Here is a 24,601-nt window from a genome sequence, read left to right on the forward strand (position 1 = left end):
AAGGCGATAAACGCGATCTGCTGGATCTAGCAACCCATCACCGGACGCAGCTGGCCACGATCCTGGACACTTCGACGGATGAATCGAGCGAGGGAGAACTGGCCGCGATGGTTTCCTTCGCGATTGCCTTTCCCGAAGGTTTCATGGCACTAGTCGACACGTACGATGTTAAGAGGTATTCCGCTTTTAGGCTCACACTCTCTCGGATTACTCTGTTGGTGTGCATACAATATATTTTTTATAAATTATTTTAGTTTATTTTGTTTTACCCATTGGTTTCAGTTTCAAGATGTTAGTCTTAGGTTTCTCGTTAACTTTTCTGTACTCTTCCTTCTTTCCTTTATTTTCGCTGACCTTATTTTTGTTGTAATTCAGTTCGGTATTGGCATCCTTCGGTTATCCGTTTTGTATTTTATCTGTCTACTTCAGTTTTCCGTAGACTATGTAAAGACTTTTAACGCAAAGTAGATACGCATGGAGAAAGGTATGACGCAAGCAACGTTTTCTGACTTGTGGAGCGATGTAGATTCGATCGGTGGTCATAGGAAATTGAAAAAAAGTGACATTTTTTATACTCTTTTCTATTCTTGAGTTGTAATTTGGCATATTTCGAAGTTACTAATCAGTTACCAAAACAAAAATCTAGTACGAGTTTTCCAGTTCTTAAAAGGGAAGATTTAATCCACAAGATTAACGCTGTTTCCAACAACTAATGACTCAAAATTTAATAACTAAAAACGTTTGATTTTGATTCTCAACTTCTGTTGAAATGGATTTTATCTATTTTCGAGTTCCATTTTGCGTAGTTGTTAGTCATAAGCTATGTTTTAAAGCGAAATGAAAGCGGTCATTTTGCCGAATCATAATCATCATCAAACTTTGATTCGGTGATTTAACCGGAAACCATAGAATGTGGGTAAACCTGACCAAACGAATAAGCCTGAATAGATGTGCTATCTACAGTGTTCTTTGCTTCCGGGGCGCGTGACACTCGTAGCCTACAGCTGTTCTGCCCTGATCCCATCTATGACGAGCAGTAAATGAACTCCTTCAATGAAAAGCCCTAGTCGGTGCAAGATAGATTTTTTTTAATTTTTAAAAAGAAATGTTTACTGTGTATCATTTTTTGAATAAAATTTAAATTTCGGTGAGCTGACTTTCAACGGGTCTGTTAAATGGTTTTAGGTACTTTTAGTAGAGAACTAGAACCGATTCCGTTTTAAACATTGTTTATCATTTAAATAGCTCGTTTAGATCAAACTTCTCTAGAGGTTTGAGGTAGGATCATCTTCTTAATCAGTTAATACTCTGTACCTTGAGTTCATTATGTTCCAGAGTTTATGTAGTGTACAGCATTGCAACCTTTCCGAGAACATCGAAACACTACCACAGAAAACAGACATCCATGTAAAACTGAAATCCAACTGCCATTTTCAAAAATGATCATAAAGTAATATTTCGTCTATGGAGGCGCTTCGAGCGACCCAGCTCATAAGCACATGTGTTTCAAACTTGCATACAATTGTAAATCGTACGCAACGGTGATTTTTAACGAGTTTTCACTTGTATGTCTTACAGAGAACCCCTCGATCACAAAAATACAATATGGCAATTGTTGTTTTGAGCTATGGTTATTCCAACTCAAATGTTATTGATTTAACTAACATATGTGTTGATTTTGTCTTAACCTTAAAGCTCAACAAAGTTGTTCTTTACGAATGCTGTCAGTTAGCTGAAACGAAGACAGTAAAACGCTAGAATAAAAAATTACTGAGTTTTATGTAAGACACGACCGAGCACTATTAATTTTCAAATGAAACAATTCAAAGGTTCCCATAATAAATATAAAAATAAAGATAATGATGAATTTTACCTAATTTTTTTCCATAAATAAGTTTATTTCATAGGCAATATACATAAGTTTTTCTTCGTCGTGGCATCCACAATACATAGTACTTTAAACCTAATACATTTCGAATATCATATTAGTATTGGTATTCATTAGTTAATCTAAACACTGTTTTTATCAAGCGATTTGCTATTATAAATTATATTAAATAAAATACATTTATTTCGTACATGATCTTATAACTATTTCAGGTTTGTTTGTATCAGTTCATCACTTATATTTAATATCATATAGTTGGCTATTGGTTGAACTCATGGAAGAGAAAACAGTCTACCATAAAATAAAATTTAAATTAGAACTACAATGGATTTAATGAAATGATAAAGAAGTTTCAAGTAAGGAAGGTCACGACAAGCAAGAATGTCGCGAACTGGGACATTGGATAGTCTACCTTGGGTACACAAGGAATTTATTAGTTGAGATCTGACATCACGATATTCCACGCATGTCCAAACCACATGATCAATATCGCGATAACCTTTGCCACAAGCACAAAGATTAGTCTCGGAAAGTCCAATTCGAAGGAGATGTGCATCTAACGTGTAGTGATTGGGCATGAATCTGGACATCACACGAATGAAGTCCCTACTCACATCCAATTCCCTGAACTGGGAACGGGTCACTTCGCTGAAACCCATTTCGCCGAAAGTCGTTTCGCCGAACGCCATTTCGCCAAAAGTCGTTTCGCCGAAAGGTACATTTCACCGAAAGAGTAATTTCGAATACATATAATATAATATTATTTTTTGTGCTATTATGCCTACTGTATAACTGATGTGGCACAGCCTTAGTAAACGGAAAATATCCCATACATTTGCCTGGTAGATACGCCTATGCAATTGCTTTGATGCTTAGTGACTAATAGTCAACAAGTTTCCTTGGGAACTCCGCTCTGAAGTTCATGAATCAATCTTTATTCAAGAGTACAAGAATCAATATTTATTTAAGAAGTACAAGTACAAGTACAAAACGGGCGTTAACGTATTATCATTCATTTGTGTTTATTTTAAATCAATTCCAATTATAATATTAAGACAATTGCAGGAATCGGCGAAATGACATTCGGCGAAGTGGCCCATTCAACGAAATGTCATTCGGCGGAATGACCCTTTCGGCCAAATGACTTTCGGTGAACGGCTTTCGGCGAAATGACACTGATCCCCCTGAACCATGCCTTTGACGATATTTTAGGAATAATTGAGTACATCCACCGACCTAAATCATCTCTATCCCAGGAAACTTGACAGCTGTCAAGTGTTCTTTGACTAGATGCACTATAGAATTCGTTGAAAGCAACCCCCTGAACCATGCCTTTGTCGATATTTTAGGAATAATTGAGTACATTCATCGACCTAAATCATCTCTATCCCAGGAAACTTGACAGCTGTCAAGTGTTCTTTGACGAGATGCACTATAGAATTCGTTGAAAGCAATTGGTCGCTCATAAATTTCACTCTCAATGGCACCACGTTTGGCTAAAATATCGGCTCTTTCATTGTTTGGAATGGAGCAATGAGCCGGGATCCAGACTATAGTGATTTGATAACTATTATTCAATATGTTGTTCAGGCACTGTTTTATTTTGCCCAAGAAAAACGGTTCTTTCTTTCCAGTCATGCTTGAGCGATTGGCTTCAATTGCACTCAGACTATGTGTGAAGAGGTTTGGAGAAAATGTGACGATTACACTCAAGCTATAATGTACTGCTGCTGACTATGCTATATAAACATATGCAGGTTCTTGAAGCCTAAATGAAACCGAAACATTATTGTTGAACATACCAAACCCAGTATTCTCTTCAATCAGTTATCCGTCCGTGTAAAACATTTTCTCAGATTCAATATGCCTGAACTTACTTGAAAATATTTTTGGGATTTTCATCGAACGTAGGTGATCCGGTACTCCACGCACATCGCGCTGCATGGATGTGTGGAAAAATAATTTTTTTAGGTTGGAGTTAGAAATTTATTGGTAAATTATAATCAAAAATGATTTGGTTGGTCTATTTGCTAATGTTATTTCTTCTTCATTTGGAATTCGCATCAATTGGCCAATGTAATGTCTTTTGATTAAAGCAAAAATCAATTTATTTCGATGAATCAATAAGTATCCTATAGTCCACGCCTAACTTTCACAGCTATCGTCATGACAGTAAATTCTGGCCTATGTGGCACTTAAGCGACCCTTTTGAAAGCATTCTTAAAATTGATCAATGCTCGAGTTCTCTGAATTCTGAACTTTTTATGTAACAAACACTAACGTATCGAATAATGCATCCAAAGAAATTTTGCGAAACCGATCAAACACATCCACATCGCTCGATTAGTACCAAACGTTTTCGCCACTGTACCGACTTTCTCGAAATTGTCTGTCCCTGTCCTATTAACTAAACCCCCTCGTAGCGAACAGAATGACACAAAAAGTACGCTCCTTGGAGATTCCAGTTGTTTCCTGAATGCGTCCAATTGGGATTTGTTTGGGTCCATGACCGATGACCAAGACACATACCGACGGACTGATGACGTCCCGGACATCCCCGACGGTAACACCCTGGAAGTGAACGCAGAGCAAATCGAAGCGAAAGAGGGAGAGCAGAGAGACGGTAGTCGGATCGATGGTAGTAATTGTTATTATTGTTGTGGTAGCGTGACGCGTGCTGTCGATTCCCTTGAGAACGGAATTCCCCAGCAGGATGAAGAAAAAGCGAACAATTTCGATCCCGATCCAAAAGGGGGTGATGGTGGCGGTGAAAGCTCGCCCAGTGCACCCGAAACTGGTTGTGCCCCAGTCGATATTATTGTCAACGGAGGCGATGTCAACGAAAGTGGACCGGCTATCGAAAACGACGATGAAACTGGAGAAGATAATATGACGTTGCGGCCAAGATGTGCGAAGTGTGAGGCCAACGCGCGAGACATGAAATCCTGCGTCATCGGTCATCTAAAGGCTGTTGGGAAGTGCTTCAGGTAAAGCAAAACAATTCCAAGAGCCGTTAGTTGCTAGATTAACTCCTTCTTCTTGCGCTGAAAATAAAAGAACCGAATTGTTCCGTTTTTTGAGCCCCATCAACCCGTCCCGTGAAACCACGAATCTCAAAAGTGTACCGCAAAACTTTCGACAATGTTCCAACGTTTAGGTTTCGCGTGTCGGGTTTTCATTAAAACTCATCCTACTTACGTTTGTTGCAATTGATTAAACTAATCGTCTAAATATAGTTTTAACAACTTCAGGTTTTCAGTTTCATCATTGCCCGTCGGGTTTTTGTTCCATTTTGAGCAATGCGATGCATGTTTTTAGTCCCGGATACATGTGGTACACACTCACAGCAAAACACGAATCATGCCTGCATTATGTAGACCCTGTTTCACACTCCAGGTTCCTTCAACTCAGACAGCATTCAACACCTACAATTCCACCAGCTCTGATGGCTAGGAGCACTCTAGGTCAGACCAAGTATCTCACCACAGCATCGAAAATACTTCAAATGCGTAAATGCCATCCATTGGCCTCGACATGTATCACACACACACTGATCCATTTTTAGTCTAAGAATTATCACAATTTTTCAAACAATTCCCTTGTTTGGCTCATAAAGCTCGCATATCTACTTCATTGTTCTTAATCTCAACCAAATTTTTGATCACTAACCAATAATCTAACTAATAATAACCAACTATTTCTCAGTGAGATTCAATCGTTGAACATCTACGAATTGGCTGAAGGGTTTTTTTTCAAGCTCTGAATTTTTACCGGCTTCCCCCAATATCCAACAAACTAGATTCTCCCTGAGCGTACTTTTTGTGTGGATTCTAAAACGTGCCGAAATCTTTTCTGGTAAAATTTTGCGTTGGGTTACTCACTATCATTTCAAGTCGTTTCAGTTTAGTTTAATGTAGTTGCCTAACCATCCCGATAGTGTTGATAAAACGTATTCCTGGTAAAATTTGAAGTGTGGAAAACAAAGTTCAAATGTGCATCCGTAGCTTATCTGTACCAGGGAAACCCAGTAAATTCAGTTGATGGTACATTGATAACAGTAACAGTAACAGTAACTAAATCGTGGTATACTTTTTCCATTTAGTGACCTTCAAACACTGTGTCCGAGAGAGCACTGCATGGCTTGAGATGGTGTGGTTTTTTGTTAGCTGCTTACGTTTATTTTGTAAAATCATCTACACTCATGTTTATGTTATTATATTCGATTATCGTTCTAATAACTGTGATTTAACGAGGGACACACTAGCGTATTATCTCGTAAATCTTTTATATGACATAAAAATTAACCATAACCCGCTTGGTAAAAGCAATTTAACAGGTGCTTTTCTATAAATGCAAAATTTTCCAAATGTTTCAACAACTTCATTCATAATTAGAATGTCTGAGTAAAAGCAAATTGAAGAATGTGTGGTAAGTGAATTGCTGATATCCCGGGTTCGCGGTTGAATGCATAGAGCACTGGTCTTACAAACCAGTTGTCGTATGTTCGAGCCCCGACCTGGAAGGATTCGTCGTGTCAGTAGGATCGTAGCACCAGCCATGCAATGGCTCTGTGCACTCTTAATCGGCTGCGAAGTCTGTTGAAACAGATGGTCAAATTCCACTACAGGAATGTAATATCAAGGCTTTGTTTTTAATTGCTGATAAAAAATTGTCTTAAATCTGCGTACCGTTAGAACTAGAGTTGGGACAATTCGAAAAAACAAAAACTTATCCCAATCAACAGAAACAACCATTCAAAAACATTCTACTATAGGATAAAAAGTGGTGAGACGCCGCACTCTTCTATAAATTAAGATAAAGGGAACAGGCAATATCGAACCTTTATTAAATATTTTAAAAAATACTACAACATACAAGTTTGAAATTGAACTTCGTTCAAAGTAAAAAACCAAATTTTAAAATTAAACTTCGTTTAAAATTAAAGAAAAGCAGCCCAGTCAATAATATCTGCGAAAAATATGTTGCATTTTTCTTGCAATTTTGTCATGGTTTCGATAGTCTACATATTTATTACAGTGAAATCAATGTAATAAATATGAAGACTTGGTTGATTCGCAACATTAAATTGCGAATCTAAACCACTGAATTTCGTCTATTGGTCTTTAAAAGAGAATGGGATTTTTCGTTCGTACGAATGATGTTCGAATACACAATATTCGTCGTTCGTCGTTTGTCATATGGTCAATACAGCCGTAAACAAGAATGAAGGTGATTGTTTTGACATGAATTTAGAATAAAATAACATCTTTTGCGCAATGCAAAATGAATATTTCGATCACTGCTACGGTACTAACTATATATTATCGGTTTCAAATATCTACACGTAAAATGTAATTTGCTAATTTGTTGTCGTCTCACGAGGTGAATTCACACTGATACACAAAACTCTAGAGCTCTTCTTTATCTAAATACTCGAAAATGCGGCAACTTTCCGAAGCAGTTGATGGACTCTCTTCCATCTGAGATTTATGCCTGATCAGCAGTTTACTCTAAAATTCTATTAAACTGTGTCTCTAATGAATTTTGGTTTTATTTTTAGCTACCGAGACCAAACTCAGGTCAGATTCTATAACGAAAAATATGTCATCAAAAAAAGAAACGTGAAGTCCAACGAATTGTTATTAAAAATATCGATCTTCCGATTTTCTTATTTCACTGGAAGAAAATATCTTAAACAGTGATGTGGGATTGATATGTTGGTTTCTGAAGAATCGATCTATGAAATTTATTTGGTATTAAACAACATTTAAGGCATTTTCCTAGAATGCGAAAATCGACAGAATATTCATGAAAAATTTACCTCTCGTGAGACAAAACGCACGAATCAATTCCGCAAATTGTCCTCTCACTGAACTTATTTTTCTTACAACTGATTCTATTATAACCTACACAGCAAAAAATTATGGAATTTACAATTGACGTAAATCCACGTATGACTCGACTTATAAAAACAGCAAAGGACTGAAACTGGTTTCTAAAATATTTTAATTTGTATGTTTTGTAAGTTGATGCTTGAACAAACTTTCGTGTTTTCACTCAAGAATCGAGGAAAAGTATTTCGAAGAATGCTACAGTAACATATACGCTTATGAGAAAGGCTTCATTTCACCATTAAGTTGATTGAAGACGGTGTTCAATGAATCTTGTAATATTATACTTGTGATTAGTACGAATTTAGCAAATAAACGAACGACAGAAAATATTAGGTAATTAAATCTGGAGGAATTTCGTAACGCTCTGGTTGTGTGAAATTTGCGAAATGACACCCGGATGAGTATAGTAAAGAAAGACGTAGTCCTACGTCAAACAGAAAAAAAATCGAAAGCACTATGTCGGTATTATACTACCTTGATCAAAAAGTTCCCGGAATCATCACCATGTGGCGCTCTGGTTAATTTTTAATAGGTGTCCACATCTGTTATTGATAATTTTCAGTTTGTGTCCTAGATTTTGTACAATTTTCAGAATGGAATAAAATTTGCAACAACAAGTTTGCATTAAATTTTGCGTTAAAAACTGTTTCAATTGTGCGATGACAATGCAAATGTCAGAAAAGTGTTTCGGAAACGATATTCTGAAGAAAACAGTCGTTCATCAGTGGCACGAACGTTTCTGAAGTGGTCGTGAGTCCACGTCGTTTTCAGTTGAAAAAAGAAGGCGTTACTCACAGTTTTCATTGGCTACAAGGGTGTTGTGTATCATGAATCCCTTCCACAAGGGCAGACCGTCAACAAGGAGTATTATTTGAGTGTGATGAGACATTTGCGTGAAGTAATTCGCCGAAAAAGATCACACACTTATGTCGTTTTCGCTTAATGCCAAACCTATCCCAGTTTCCACTCTAACTGCTGTTAAACCATTTGTTTGATGCTAGTTTCGAGCCTAGTTTCAACGTTGTTGAACTGAAAATCGAGTCAGTTTCGAACCTGATTTTTATATTAGGTTTGCTCAAACCCCCGTTATTAAGTTCGAACCCAACACAGTTTCGTGAAGGTGTTTGTTTGATGAAACTACCCTGCACACTTAGAAAAATGTACATCTTAATAAATGCACATAATAGGAGCGTCGCGATTTATTTACATTCACAATTCAAAGCATGTAAAAATAAGTAATATCATTAACTCCACGATTAATTTTGTTGAAACTTACATCGATACGAACACTAAACTTATTTTAACATGTTAGTATATGTAATATTGTGTCATCCCCGAAGAAATTATGGCATGCTCAAACTTATGTCAAGCGTAAATTTAATTTTTTCTAAGAGTGTGGGTCAGTTTCAGTTTTCTCAAGCGAAAACGACTTTTGGGAAAGTTTACATATTAATAGATCCACATTAAAGGAGCGTCACGATTCACTCAATTTCGCAATTCATAACATGATAACATAACATAAAGATAAGTCATATCATTAACTTCACAGTTAATTAAGCTGAAGCTTACAGCGATACAGTCGCAAAATTTATATTTACGTGTTAGTAGATGTAATATTGTGTCATCACTGAAGAAATTACGGCATGCTAGAGTTTACGTCAAACGTTAATTTGATTTTTACTAAGAGTGCAGACTAGTAGGCAAACAACTCGTGGATCTTGCACCACGATAACACACAATGCCATCGTTATCCGTGAACATTTAGCTAAAAACGAGACTCAAGAAACCGCTCGCGTTTCAGCATCCGATATGAGATTATGGAAAAATCACAGAATGTTTCAAGGATTGGATCAAGCACTGGCTTAGTGTTATGGACAATATCGATTTTGATGAATAATCTTGTATTTTTAATTTTATGAATAAATTCCGGAAACTTTTCGTTTCCTCGACAAAGACTTTTAGAAGGGTCGAAATTGGAACTTACATCGACTTCTCAGAACTTAGTAGTCGACTCCGGTTTTAGTATAAGAGTATTAATTATGACCAAGTCGGAGGTCGCTTGTCCGAGTCCTGACCTGGAAAGGATTTTAGTGTTAGTAGAATCGTAGCACCTAGCCATGTGATTATCCTTTACTCGGCGAAATCTGTAGAAACAGAAGATCAAGCTCCGCTTCGAAATGTAGTTATTCCTGACTGAGCAGACTTCGCATAAAAGCTATGAAAATAATCTATTAGTAAGATTTTAGATTAGATCTATTAGTAAATTTCAGAGTTGAATTCCAGTAATGTATACATAAGACTTTTTTTCAAATCCACGCTGGTTTTTCGTCTTTCAAGCAATTTATTTGGCTTTCTGCATAAAGTTTTTGAACTAAACAGTTTTATAAGCACTTTGATTCATTTTCAAATGCAGTCAAATCGCTTCGCCAGTACCGCATGCGCAATCGATTCTTTCCACAGTCTCAAATTTGTAGTGTGGTCGTTCTAGAATAGTTCATAGAATTCATCCGGAATCATCACTGCCTGTTATTTTTCAATCTAACATGTGTTTGCAGCTGAGTGTTGAATATTTTGATCGCGCGACGTTTCCGAATCTACTTTATCGACATGCGAGCAAATATTTAATTTCAGTTTTATTTTCCCTGCACCTGTTCGTCTCTCACAGGAGTGGTCTGCTTAATTTTTGTGCTGTTGCATTGGCGCTCAATGACCAGGGATACCGGGCAATAGGAATCCGCATCGATTCTGGAGATCTAGCGTACCTCAGCTGTTTGTCACGCGAAACCTTCGAACGGATAGCCGAATGCTTCAAGCTGACCTGGTTCAGTAAGCTGACTATTGTAGCATCGAATGACATTAACGAGGAGACGATTCTCAGCTTGAACGAGCAAGGACACAAGATCGATTGTTTCGGTATCGGAACACATTTGGGTAGGTGCAGTATAGTAGGGTTCTCCCGCGCCATGAAAATCTTTTACCATGTCATTTACAGTAACCTGCCAGCGACAACCGGCTCTGGGGTGCGTGTATAAAATGGTCGAAATCAACAACCAGCCTCGAATCAAACTCAGCCAGGATGTGGCCAAAGTGACTATGCCGGGAAACAAGAATGCATTCCGTTTGTACGGCGCTGACGGTCATGCTCTCATTGACCTGCTCCAACGGGTGGACGAAAGTCCACCGGAGGTAGGCCAAAAAGTGCTTTGCCGGCATCCGTTCGAGGAATCTAAACGAGCTTACGTCAGTCCTGCTCGGGTAGAAACGCTATACCAGGTTTACTGGGCTGACGGTCGGGTGACCCAAGCAATGCCGTCGTTGGTCGAAGTTCGCGAAAGAGTCCAAAACTCACTCCGTACGCTCCGCCAGGATCACAAACGTACGTTGAACCCGACACCCTATAAGGTAATGATTAATTTGTTCATTACATAATATCTATAGTAGGAAATGATCAATTTTGTCGTTTTTTAGGTTGCAGTCAGCGATAACCTGTATAACTTTATTCACGATCTCTGGTTGCAGAATGCACCTATCGGTGAACTGGCATGATAAGTTTAATACATCTATCGTACTGTTTGTGTCGTTGGCTCAACCTGTTTTGAACCAACCAATTTGTTATGCATGGCACTCAAAGTGTTATGCATTTTGAAACTCTATACATCACTGAGAAAAAAAAGTGCTGAACAAAGATTGTGCAAAGTTGTTGGAAAATGTTAGTAATTGCATTCAAAAGTTTAGCGCAGAAACAAATAACTTATTTCCGGTTCAAGTAGAAAGAAATATACGAACATTTTGCGATGAAAATTTGTGGAAATAATGACATTTCAGTTTGCGTTGCCGAACCCAACTGTGTTTTATAACTTGAAATCTGCATGTAGAATAGTAGGTGCAAATTCGTAGAAAACCTAAGTCTAACTAGGAACCGAACATTTTGTTCTCCAAGCGGTATTTATTGATGAATTTTTAAACAAGTATCTCACATTGAAACATGTTCTTAGAGCTTTTACGATATTGTGGTAAGCCATTGAGAATTGGATTTTAGTGATTGAAAAGAGTTTTGCTATAATTTCATAAGTGGTTGAATGAACAGTAACAAGAAGTTGGTTGCAAATGGAAGCTTATTTTTAGAAAAAAAAATCAGACTTAGAGCATTCCAAAGTATGCTGAATACTGTTTTGTAGACATTTGATTGAATGTCGAACCTTAGTACAACTGTTTCAAATTGTAGGATCGTCCTAGAACACGTAGTTTTGTTACTCTTGATATTACTGTTTATGGTGTATTATAGGTTTTAAAACACATTTATTTCTGCATATATTTATTCAACAACGTAAAGGAAATAACACACATACAAACATAAATACGATGAACACTACTTTAATCTAAATGTAAATCTCAAAGTATCGTGCCTTCAAACTCCACACGAATTTCAAACCGAAACATAGCCATAGTAAATCAACGAAAATAATCTATTTACGTGCAAACCAATTTCCAGAATATTCCATTCTGGTTCTCAAAAATAAGCTTTCATTGGATACCAAATTTTTAAAATACATGAAAATAATTGGTTTCTATTGGGAACCTACAAAACTAAAACAATTTACTACCCAAACTAACCACAATCAGTCAGAAATGGAAGCGTCGCATATCTTATGGGATATATAAGAACCACTAATACCGAACAGTAGTAAATGCAATCCTTCTGAAGTGAAACATCTACCACAGTAGACCCTTTTAAAACACAGTTACCCAACAGTTAATAGACATACAAACTTATGAACATTTAGCACAAATATAAACCAGTAGCACGTAGCTCTTTTTGAAGGTCTTGGCTCTTGAAAAGACCCTTTTAATGCCGATACCGGTTTTTGAACAAAAATGGAAATACGGTTGTCTTATAGCAGGAATCGATATTATGAAATACCCATAGTCACTTATAATGAGTACAATAAAATACTACCCACTCAACACACAGAAGAAATCAAATTCAGATCAAAACTTTAAACATTGAAAACTCTATTTAATAGCTAAATGGAATTTATTCGTGAAATGCGTTAAATCAATGTCGTTTCAATTAATAAAATACGAAAAGAAATCTCCTTGAAGTCCACTATTATGACGTATGCGAATCAAGATTCAAACAATGAGAACTTTCTCTCCCCTACGATAGGTTGAAAACATTTTGCGAAGCTCAATTTCACATCGCATCAAACTGCGCACCGATACAATTGCCATGATATGTTCATTGTCATGCCGTGCGATGGCGTAGCTGAACCGAAGATTGATTTCTCTCTAAATTGACAGGATCTGCTTCAGTTCAGCTAAGCCGTCGCACGGCATTTCATTGAACATATTATGCCGATTGTATGTGTGCGCATGCTGCTATTTCTCTCACCATACAACGTACAACATTCGATGCGGACTCACCTGAGGGCGCAATCTGCGTAAAAAAGCATGTCGCTTGTGATTTTTTCATGAAGTGTGAGAGTTGGATATCTTGGTAATATGATGTATTTGATTGAAGATAAGGCTACAGAAGTGCGTGTGCGTGTGCATGATCTTCCTACTTCCGCTAGCGACCGATTTATTCGAAAAAATATGAGATTCTTTCCATCGATATGGAAGTGGTGTGTGGAAGATCTTTTTCTTCGGTATTCAGAATGGAATAAACATATCACACATGTGTTCCAGAACTGTCAGAAAGCATAATTGAAGAATTCAATCAGCGTGGTCATCACGAGACAGCGTATTCGTTATTCTTTTGACATACCCTATACATTTAGCAAATACATACAGATTTGATTTAGGTGGTAAAACATGAGCAAATAGACTACGAAAAATGATTGAGTCCATAATGATCAAGTTTTTTACATATTTTTTATGTTAAAAATTCGATTCATGAAAAAATATATTAAAAAAACCAGCAGTTTTTTCTTTCTAATCTTCAAGCAAAATCTGAAAATCCATTGTTTAGTTTAAAGTTCGCCATTTGAGCAGGACAGCAATGGCAGAAGAGTTGGCTGGATTCTTCAATATAAAACAATGACTAAAACCAAATACAAATTATAATACGGAAAAATCTTATGAATTTCCGAGGACACGTTTAAAGTTATGCGGTACACTGTCAAGGTACACTGTCAGTGTGCTTTCATGAATTTTCGATAAAACTGGCAACTTTGCATATGGAAATAATGAAAAGGCGTCGTTTTCATAAGCGGCCCTTCATTAAAATGGCATTACTTTTTAGTAATGATACTTTTAATGATCGTGTAAGGGCCGCTATAGATATTTTTTATTATTTAAAAATTCTGGCCAGATTTACAATAGGCAAGAAACCCGCATACGCATGGCTGCCAGATGGCTGACTAAACGCTGCCAGCTGGAAAAATATGACTGGCAGACATTATGGTGACCGACTGCCTCACCGCTGCCAGATATAAAACTCAAACGATACAACCGTATCCACCAGGATTTTTCCACATCGAAATCTTTGACATTTTCAGTGAAGGTGAAAAGATAAAAACGCTCGACTAACTTAGATACAGGCGACTTTGTTTTGTCAAATTGGATTTGACAACCGTCACTGAACCAATTTTGGTAGCCGTCCGGTGGCCATGGCTGCCCAGGTAGCCAAAACGCTATGCGGGAAGTAGCTGGTCATTTTTGATTTCATTTTTAATTGAGATAGATCACTGAAACTGGGTTTTTAATCATCAAGAATTGAAAACTACATTTATTGATATACACCATACTCACGGTATTTCTAATCCGGACCTTGCGTATCCAGAGATATGAATCGTGTATCGGTTTTGTCAAAACATTAGTTGTACGCTTTTTGTTTCAAATCAGTTTTATTTATATTTGCTTTCACCACCATATATCAATCTGTTATTGAAATATTATTGAAAATACATGAATATTTTGAGACAACCTAGAGGGGAGAAAAACGAAGAGAATTTGTCATATTCAGTTGGGACATCGTTTCTATCGTTTATCGAGATTTTGCTCGAGTGACCATAAAACCCAAAACTCCCTAATACGTCATTTAGTGAAACGTTTCATATCAGACGTTTGGAAGAGTTCATTTCTTCTACACTGTTTTGCACAATTTCTCTCTTTCACTCGCTCACACGATCAGTCTGCTTCTTTTGTCCACATTAGTGTGAGTGCCGTCTCGCGATGAATTTCGCCTCTTTGTTCAACAAGGCTGCTCAGGAAAGTCATCCCGCAGACAGCCGCCGTCGGACAAGTCACGCTCGACTCTCGAGTTGAAAAGTTGTACGTTCGAGTGGAGGTCCGTTGCCTCTGCAAGTGTTATTAATTTTTGTCTGGATTCATAGTTCAGTGCTGTTGAACCGAACTCGGTGCGAGTGGATTATTCAAATCACCGTATTTCATAGGTAATTGCAGTTAGTGAAAGGTTTTATCGTCGTGCGTACGGGGCAGTATATTGACAGGAAAATAGATTTGAGAATACCGCACCCCAACATGCAATAGCAGGCGAAAAGGGATCTCGCCGGATAATGGTACCGTGTCGCACAGTGGGCTGGAATGAGTTTTAGGATAATAAACTATAAAGATGCATGAATCTGGAAGAAATTTGCGATATTACTAAACAATAGATGTTCTTTGTGTACTGTATCTATATAAGTAGAATTTCACCGTGAACAACTTTATGTTTGAAACTAAGGCTCAATAAAAGCAGGTACTAATAATTACCACAATATCATTAATTTAGATAGTTCTACACAACAAATTGAACAGTTAAGAATAGGTCTGTATGTCAAATCGCAAAATTATTTCATAGATAAATTAGATCACTTGCTCTTAAATCCTAAGTAAAAAGTTATCGAATTAATGCTGATATTAATGCTCGTTTAACTTTTCGAATTGTCTGGATTACGTGAATTACGTCTCTCTTATATTATTTATTAAGTTTTTTAAGCAATTCGATGGCGATAAGAAAGCAACTTGCGGTTTAATTCGAAGACAATACTGTCATTTAGGCTCATAAATTAACATCATGTGATCTTATCAATATTGAATCCTTTCTCTTTTGATTTGCTGCCACTAATTACTCTGATCCGTTTTGATACAAAGCCAGTAAATTAGGCAGCATGTGCAGGCGATGTTATTCAATTATATTTTTCTAGCCCACTGTGTACACTGTTTTATAAATTCTCCGGAGGGTGTTGATTTGTCATCACGGTTTTGCTTCCGTATTGGTGAGGTGTATGTTTTCATGTTTTTCAAATCGGTCCGAAGCATCACGCTCACTTGCAGTCAGTACTAGGACCGTGTGGCAGTGTAGGTGTGTTTTATGCACGTACACACCGTCGAGAAGAAGACGTCCACGAAGCAAAAGTGACAGCTCCTCTGATCTTGTCGCACGTCCGATACACTCCAGGTGAGTTGTAAGCAGCATTTTTCTCGTGCTACAGAGGTGGAAATTGTGCGAAAAAAGTGGAGAAAGTCTAGTGAAAATCTGCATTAAAGTTTTCAGCAAGGATTTGATGTGTTTTCTCCGCTGAAGCGCACACAGTTCGGTAGTGGAGTACTGCACCAGCTATTTTGTATGTAGATTGATTCAATGGCTAGCGCGTTGATGGAGTGAAAGGGGTGCAGTGAGAATTGCTGAGCTAAGCAATCAAAATAAATTGTGTGTTTTCATTGCGGAAAAATGGTTGTTTAGGCAACCAAACGGCATAGGTAAAATTGTGGCAAATAATAAGTGATCTGTGCAATTTGGATATACTCGAGGAATCGCCCAGCTAGCAACGGAAGAAAAGTGTGAAACCCTAGCAGACGGTGTCTACCAAGTTGTAAGGCAAAGAAGCAAACCTTGGCTGATATCATTCTTCAAGGCAGGCGAGACTGTGTGATATTCCGTCATCCATAGCCAATCGACAAACGGGAATAACATTCAAGTGAGTAATAATAGCGAAGTAATACAACAGTAGGTCGAACAGTATGTTGTGTGGCGGTGACATATAATGTGTGAACGCAACATACGTTCGCCAAGAGGTTAATTTAGAATTCTGGAAGCAAACTTCACTCCTACGGTCGCACCGTAGTTCTGTGGAATGCGGTGTCGTTCTAGTACACAGTAGGAAGTTTGGGATAATAGGTACCAATGCTATGAATAGACGAGGCTTTACTCGTTTGAATCACGTATTCGTTACATACCAGTTTTTTGCTGGTATCGTAACCGTCATAAATTGTCTAAAATGTCAATGGAAAACCATAAAGAACAAGAGCTGTCACTTGATAAATGTTAAAAGTTTAAGTTTGTTTAAAATGTTTCAAGTTGTATATTACATAGTTGGTTCAATTCTTTCTCCAAATGTGCACGTTATTCAAATGGTTTCAAATGTGCTTTCCGTTTTCGACTCGTGGCATAGAAGCTTCAATTGTACTACTAGCAGTTCAATTTAAATCGCTAAGCAGACATGAACGTACATTTAATAAGTCACAGGAAAGAAAATTTATTAGTTGAAACATATTTGACCGGTTCCTGTGTGGTATTATGAAAACACTTGAAACCGAACGTTTTTAAGGAATTTTATCAACATATGCAAGATCGTCTGTTTGTTGCTAGTGCGCCACAGATATTTAATAGACTAGTATATATAAAAACTTCACTACGGACAAATTGGAATAGATATATGCTTGCAAGCTGCAAGATTTGCACAAACGTAGGTAAGACTCGAGCCTGCACACCTTCGACAGTCCAGGGATATGCCAACGAAACTGGTGATAAACTAGTAAAACAATATCTGAAAAGCAATCCGAATCAAGCAATTCGGTGTATTTCTAATAATAACCGATGCGGACATGTTTCGCAAGTTTGTATCAATATACCATACAAAACTGTTGATCTATTTGATAGGGAAAAACAACAGTGCTTTTGAACTCTAATTGAAAAGCACCTTTCAACAAAAAATAAATGTTCGATTCCTTCATACCTCTTAGGGAAAAATATACTACAAACAATGTTAATTTGAAAAGACTATTGTGATTCACAGTTATTTATTAGAAAACTTAACGGGCATGAAGTACTTGCTTAACGAAACGGCTTCGGCTCAATTATATCTCCATCAAACGCAAAGCCTTGGGTATTACACATTCCTTTTGTTGAATTTGACCTTCGTTTTCAACAAACTTCACAGTACAGAGAAATGGTGCTACGATCCTACTGTTACTAGGAATCGTTCCAGGTCTGGGCGCGAACATACGACAACTGGCTTGTAAGACCATCGTCCTATGCATTGAGCCATAAGGTACTCGTGTTTCTCCTTAAATAGAACTATTTCAGCAACGTGGTAACTCTTTTCTGGAATTGCTTCATTGAATAAAAAAAAAATGAATAGTTCATCATACTTCATATACTCCAATTTGGATGGAAGTTTGCACCAGCCTTCTGTGTGACAAACAATTTATTCTGCATAGACGAAAAGATCAATTTGATTTGAGATTGGGTTTCAAATAAATGGACCAAACCAATTGTTGTATGATTCACATGCATCCGAATTTGAAGCATCTGATGATCCCCCCGTTGAATGAAAATGCTGTGCAATCGGCCGTAATCTGTTGTTTGTTGAAACATACTTTATATGAAACCAATTCGGTTGATTTTTTGTGTTGCGTTTAGACCTAGTTTTTTTTTAAATATTTGACCACAATTCACTCAAAAAACGTTATATTGGCAACAAGAAGGAAAAAACTATTGGGAAATCAAACGTGGAATAATTTTTTAACGCTCTCGATGTTTGAAATGAGTGAGATCTCACCTAGGTTAGTATAATAAATAATGACGGAGTTCTACGTCAAAAGCAATGAGATCGTAATTTTTCATCACCACAACGTTTGGTCGTTCGTTGTGGCTACGATCGAAAACTATTTGGGTAATCCGGGACACCCATTTTATGGTCCAAACTTGGCACCACCCGACTACCACTTGTTTCAATCGCTGCCGAACGCTTATACCGAAGGGTCCAACATTAGGAAATATCTTATCTGCATATCACAGTCTCATCTTGTTTACGTTAGCTTTATATTATCACGGTAATATCGACAAGCTTTTCTTATAACTCGTTGCACAAAATGTTGAATGGAACCTTCGTTTTTTATGTGAATTAAAGGAATGTTCAAAATATCTTCTTTTCATAGGCATTCAGCAGTCGGAGTAAATTCAAGATCCAAAAGCAAAGTATCGACATAACTTTCCTTTTGTGGAATTTGACCATTCCTTTTCAACAGACTCCGCAGCCGATTCTTAGCGTGCGGATTCCTGGCATGGCTAGTACTACGAAACTATTGACACTAAGAATCCTTCCAAGTCGGGACTCGAACATACGATTCAAGATCCCGAGGAAACCTTTTACTGAAGTAACTACAATTTAGAAAAAGTCCAGATAACTGTTTCAATCCACCCAGTGGTGCAGTTATGCCCCACTTATCATAAACCAAATGTTAAATGGATGAAATTCCCATTTTAAAGTACTTTGCACACGTCCGGTACCGAAAACCGACTTAACCAAAGTGAGTTTGTTTGGTCTTCACCTAAAAAGATATATATTCTAGTATAGTTCTGAGACCAGCAACGAAGATTTCGAGTGAATAGCATGATGGGATAGTCGATACTTTCAGGCAACCCTGTATAACCTGGGTTCGATTCGATGCTTTTGTTCTAAGTTCATGATAGTCGGTTAATCAGAACTAATTGGCTCAAGCGGCAGGTTCCCCTGGTTATTTGAAGATTTGTGACATTTTCGGTTGGAGGAACTGAGTGAATTTATATATGATCCCAAAATCGAGTAACATTGTCACAGGAATGATCGAAATTAACGAACGAATACAAAAATTTTAATAGAACTTTTCTCATAACGAAAGGCTTTGAAATTACTGTGAAAGTCGACTTCTGAAATGCGGATCAAAGGGTCGAGTGTCATACCAGGTGTACCAGTTAATATTGCGGGGTGTTTTTCAAAAGATGTACATGCAAACAGGGATCGGTTCATCGTCGAAACTATTGCATTATTTTTATGCTGTAACATCAAGTTCAACGTCCATTGTTGTTTCATCAATTGCAAGTTAGTGTCATATACATTTAGTGAAGCAAACATGCCAAAATTCTTGCCAAGTGTAGTGCATTGGCGGGTTGATTAATGATTATGATGCCGGAAAGATTAAGTTTTAGTCACCAAGCTGTTTTCGATTATAGACACGTCATGAGAAGATTCAGAAGGTGGGAAAGTGGGTTGCTCATGAGCAGAATGATAGACGCCAGGAAAAGTAAAAAATGGTAAGCGAAATTTTTCGTTAGCGGAATTAAACAAACTGTTCAGATTGCTGGCACATTAAAAGCACCTCAACTGACATTTATGTTGCGTTGATTGTGATAGGAAAAATAAAACATGAAGCAATAGTACAATTTGGTGCAAAGTATAATTATATTCCAAAAATTAGTCTAGTTTTTTGAAGTTGGTTCCATTTCTGAAAGTCGATATATCTGTACATGAAAGGAAAAGGGATAAAGAATAGAAAAGATCACAAGAGGAAAGTTTATGAAAAGAAAGTAGTTTCGATAGAAATAGAATGCGTGCTGTATCGAAGCATGAAAAAATAAACTGTTGACAATCCGTTACCAGTAAACATTCAGAAGATAGTGGAAATTAGATCGAGTAAAGGCAATGGGGAGAAGAAAATTTAATCTAGGACCACTTTTTGACATTATTTCGTTTAATACAAAATAATAACATCTGCTAAAGAAACGGTTTTCTTCGAAACACAAAGGGTTTTCTGCACCGGATCGTGATGGAAGATGAGAAATGGATTTATTTTGACAATCCCAAGAGCCGAAAGTCATGGGTCGTCATAACCAACCATCGACGTCTACTATAAAACCTGCTGTCCATTTGGTGAGACCAAAAAGGTGTCTTCTAATAAGAGTTTTTCTAATCAGTGCAAACTATAAATAAATGACGAAATTGAATCAAGTATTGCTCGAAAAACGACCAGAATTCAAGAAACGACAAAGTCATTTTGCAGATCTACGGGGCGTTGTAGATAGCTAAATAGCTAAAGCTGTCAAATACATCATTTCTAAGTAGAGATGGAAATGTATGATGAAAAATGAAATGATCTCCAGACTCGGCCCTTTTACACTAACATTTGTTTTAATTATTGTCTCAAGCACATGCTGAATTACGAACGTGAATATGGAAAAATTTCTTCACGATTGGATCGCTTTAAAAGATGAACAGTTGTTTCGACGTGGTATTCGTGAGATGAAAAAAAATTGCTTAGCTTTCGAATGTAACTACGTTCAGAAAAGTATCTTGAACCTATTACTTGCAATCAACATGTATTTTCTTTCAAAAAATGCCACATTAATAATTAGCACCAGTGCTGTAAAAAAACTTCATTCAATTCAATTGAATCCGAATGTGACATTGACGATCACTCTACTGCAGTAAACTTCATATTCTAACACAAAACCTTCGCTGACGTACAGAACGGGTAGCATTCAGTTCTTCATTGGTTTCTCTTCTAATCGAAGCTCAGTTTAACCACCACCGTCAGTTGATCTCTTGAAATGAAATATCGCTTACAATTGAACAGTGGCGTCTCGTCCTCATGTGCACCTAGTGCACTGCACAACCGGTCAAATTGAAGGAATGAACTGCGTCCCCAACCCTATCCAAATTCAATTATTGTTTTGGAATCCTTATTTATTCGATGAAAGCGGGTTGGATCGCACCAAAATTGGGTGTATTTACACGCATCTCATATACATAAGACATAAAATTTCAAGTATCTGTTGTCGCTGTGTTAGTGTCTTGAGTTTGGGCACATGAGTTACTGCACAGATTCAAGAAGAAAGAATTACTCAGTTCGGCTCTGAGATTTGTTTACTTAATAAAAAATTCTATCCGAAAATATATCTCATTGTATTGAAAGTTATCTCAGTTATCTCATTGTATTGAAAAACACAAGCGAATCTCCATTCCTCAATTTTTAGTTTTCACTTACAACGAACTGTTATATCTGCTATCATACCATATAAGCAGTGCACAACTAGTCAATTTTGTCACGAGACGCCACTGCAATTGAATGAGAGAGCAGCCTTCAAATGACATTCATGTAAACATTCGAATTGGTTCAAGATAATGGATGGAGGGTAAACCAGTCATGATAACATATCAATTACAAAATAAACAAATTCATTGTTTCCTCTTTCAGTTCTCATTTTTAATATTTTGGAACACATCTCAATGCATTTCAAACAGTCGAAAAATATCGATTCAAACTAGATGGTGATAATAGAAAACTCAAATAAAAACCGCCACCCTCTATTTATAATTCTGGCCGGAGAGAGTTTTGGTTATCAAGTTGATGCCCATGCCTATTCATTCGAACTTGCTCACTACCAACAGTGAAGACAATGGGCCGTATGAATAAAACGTAGCATGCTTGAATTTCGGTAGTAAATGCTACGTGTGGATCACGTTCCTGTCAAAACATGCTACAAACTGTAGTATTTACTACAAGATTTCGGTAGGTAGCTCAAGAGGTTGCTACTCGTGTGTTTGCTGATAAAGTGAAGTACAGACATTTAAAAAAGTGGCATTTTTGCAGATGTAAATACGTTTCTTGCTTTGTGCATGCTTATGCCAGCTTTTCCGGCTCTGTGTCGATACGGTATGCAGTAAATGCTTAAATTCGGAAGTAGCATTAACTACATGTTCGAACTTGTGTTTTATTCATACCAAACCGCGTTATACTCTGTGGACTTTGTTTTTGAGAAGATACTGCAAACAACAGACTTTACTACATTTTATTCATACGGCCCAATGAAGCAGGTAGACTATTTGACACTTGAAACTGAGCAAGCAAAGCTTCAAGTGACTAGGTACGGTTATTTAATTGAAGATGAATTCTGGAAGCTTCATTGCAGTATGGCAACAAAATTCGAAGGGATATGCTGACAGTCAATGACCATTAATTTTATTTTCATCTAATCATATTCGATTGAAATGAAGTTTCACCGCACACCTGGTATACTATTCGAATTGAAGTTATGACAGATGCCGATATTCCTAAACATAGACTCAAATGAAAGGTCTTGAGATAGAAAGTTTCCGATTTTTATTCAGATCCGACTTTCGGTTTCAGGAATACGAGGTTTAGTAAAATAATTTCTTAAGACACCGTGTTAAAATCCTTAGAAGATTTCGGCTCATCACTGAGAGCAAGATGAAATGAGTTCCTTATTATAGATTTTGACCACTAGTGCCGCAACTGGAATCAAAGTTTTTCACGGTGTTTTGTGCAATGAGTCAAAAGTTATTCCAGATGGAAGCCGAGAGGAGAGAAAAAATTTTGTTCACCTACTTTGATAATCCAACGTGGTTCGCAATAAAAATAGCAAAAACGTTGAAAATCGCCAAAGCAACCGTGTATGATGTGTTCAAACGTTTCAGGGTGCGAAAGAGCTTGGATCGAGTGCCTCACGGTAAGCGTCGTATGACCGCAAGCTGAACTAGAAGGTGTTGAGAACCGTCAGAGCAAACCCTGGACTATCAGATAATAAAATCGCACAAAAATACGCTGCTCCTCGCATTTTTATTTATTTTATTTTTTATTTTTTAGGAGCAAGGGAAAAGCCCGCTGGAGCTGAGATTTTTGTTCTCCTTCTCCAGCAGGCATAAAACCTCATCTTTGTATCAACAGATAACATTTGTCCAAATGATATATAACGAAATCTTAAATTACTCTTATTTAAACTACAAAGCTAACTAACAACTATTGATATCGTCTAATTATCTAAATGAAACTAGGGGGAAAAGATTTGGAGATAACGGGTTTTAATGGTGTTACGAGATAAATTTAAATCAAATTCATCAGAGCAAGTATTGAATACGCGACACATACTCGAAAACAATTCATTAAAGCCATAGTTAGTGCTAGCACGAGGAATTCTGAGAAAGGGATTAAACCGCAAAAGGAGATAACGGAACATTTAGTGGCGTTCAGAACCATTCTGTTGACGTTGCACCAGTTGGAAAATACATCCAGCTGTGACTGCAAGAAATTTGAGTCTTTCAGATCTTTGATGAGATGAAACAGCTTGAAATCGTCGGCGAATGATAGCTTGATACATTGCAATGCGAAATTCAGATCATTTAGAAATGAAGAATGGTCCTAGATGGCTTCCCTGAGGAACGCCAGAGCTCACGATGAATGATGTAGTAACGTAGTCGGTCATACTACGACCAGTCAGATATGATTCCATCCAATTGAGAAAGGGGCCGCTAAATCCAAGCCTGTCGAGCTTTGCAATTGCAATTTGATGGTTAATCTTGTCGAATGCAGCAGTGAAATCTGTATAGATGGCATCAACTTGATGTTGCGCTTGCATAGATCGAATGATATATGATGTATATAGAACAAGATTTGTAGACGTAGACCGTTTAGGCATGAAACCGTGTTGAGTATCAGATATGTAACTGGAGCAGTTGTGAGTTGTGAAGTGCAGGATTATTATTTCAAATAGTTTTGAAACTGAACATAATGTAGCAATTCCTCGATAGTTTAAAATAAAGAATTTATCGCCTTTCTTATAAACGGGAAAACGTAAGAGTTTTTCCAAGAATCGGGAAAAAATCCAAGCTGTAGAGATAGGTTGAACAGTTTTGTCTAAGGTACAAGAAGACTTCTGCAGCATTTTTTCAACACTAATGACGGAATACCATCAGGGCCGGAACTTAATGATGATTTCAGTTTCAAAAATGCATTGTCAACATCAGCAGTCGTAATC

The 24,601-nt window shown here is 37.3% G+C and overlaps 2 protein-coding genes across 11 annotated transcripts in view; both read left to right on the forward strand.

Moving 5' to 3' along the window:
* The window catches only part of LOC131429559 (nicotinate phosphoribosyltransferase), a 37,495-nt gene extending 24,657 nt beyond the window's left edge, over window positions 1-12,838 (forward strand). Inside the window, exons 7-11 of one of the 5 annotated variants that reach the window (XM_058593763.1) lie at window positions 4-175; window positions 4,312-4,875; window positions 10,448-10,713; window positions 10,775-11,184; window positions 11,251-12,838. In XM_058593763.1, coding sequence (XP_058449746.1) covers window positions 4-175; window positions 4,312-4,875; window positions 10,448-10,713; window positions 10,775-11,184; window positions 11,251-11,328 — 1,490 coding nt within the window. In that variant the 3' untranslated portion in view covers window positions 11,329-12,838. The remainder of the gene's footprint in view (window positions 1-3; window positions 176-4,311; window positions 4,876-10,447; window positions 10,714-10,774; window positions 11,185-11,250) is intronic. The other 4 variants (XM_058593765.1, XM_058593764.1, XM_058593768.1 and 1 more) reach the window with 4 other exon arrangements.
* A 2,163-nt stretch (window positions 12,839-15,001) lies between these two features.
* LOC131429560 (actin-binding protein WASF3) overlaps window positions 15,002-24,601 on the forward strand; it is a 71,201-nt gene continuing 61,601 nt past the window's right edge. Inside the window, exons 1-2 of one of the 6 annotated variants that reach the window (XM_058593769.1) lie at window positions 15,002-15,179; window positions 15,933-16,706. The gene's annotated coding sequence lies outside the window, so the exon portion shown is untranslated. The remainder of the gene's footprint in view (window positions 15,180-15,932; window positions 16,707-24,601) is intronic. The other 5 variants (XM_058593771.1, XM_058593770.1, XM_058593772.1 and 2 more) reach the window with 5 other exon arrangements.

This window comes from Malaya genurostris, chromosome 2 (genome assembly GCF_030247185.1).
Source record: "Malaya genurostris strain Urasoe2022 chromosome 2, Malgen_1.1, whole genome shotgun sequence".
NCBI classification, from domain to species: Eukaryota; Metazoa; Arthropoda; class Insecta; order Diptera; family Culicidae; genus Malaya; species Malaya genurostris.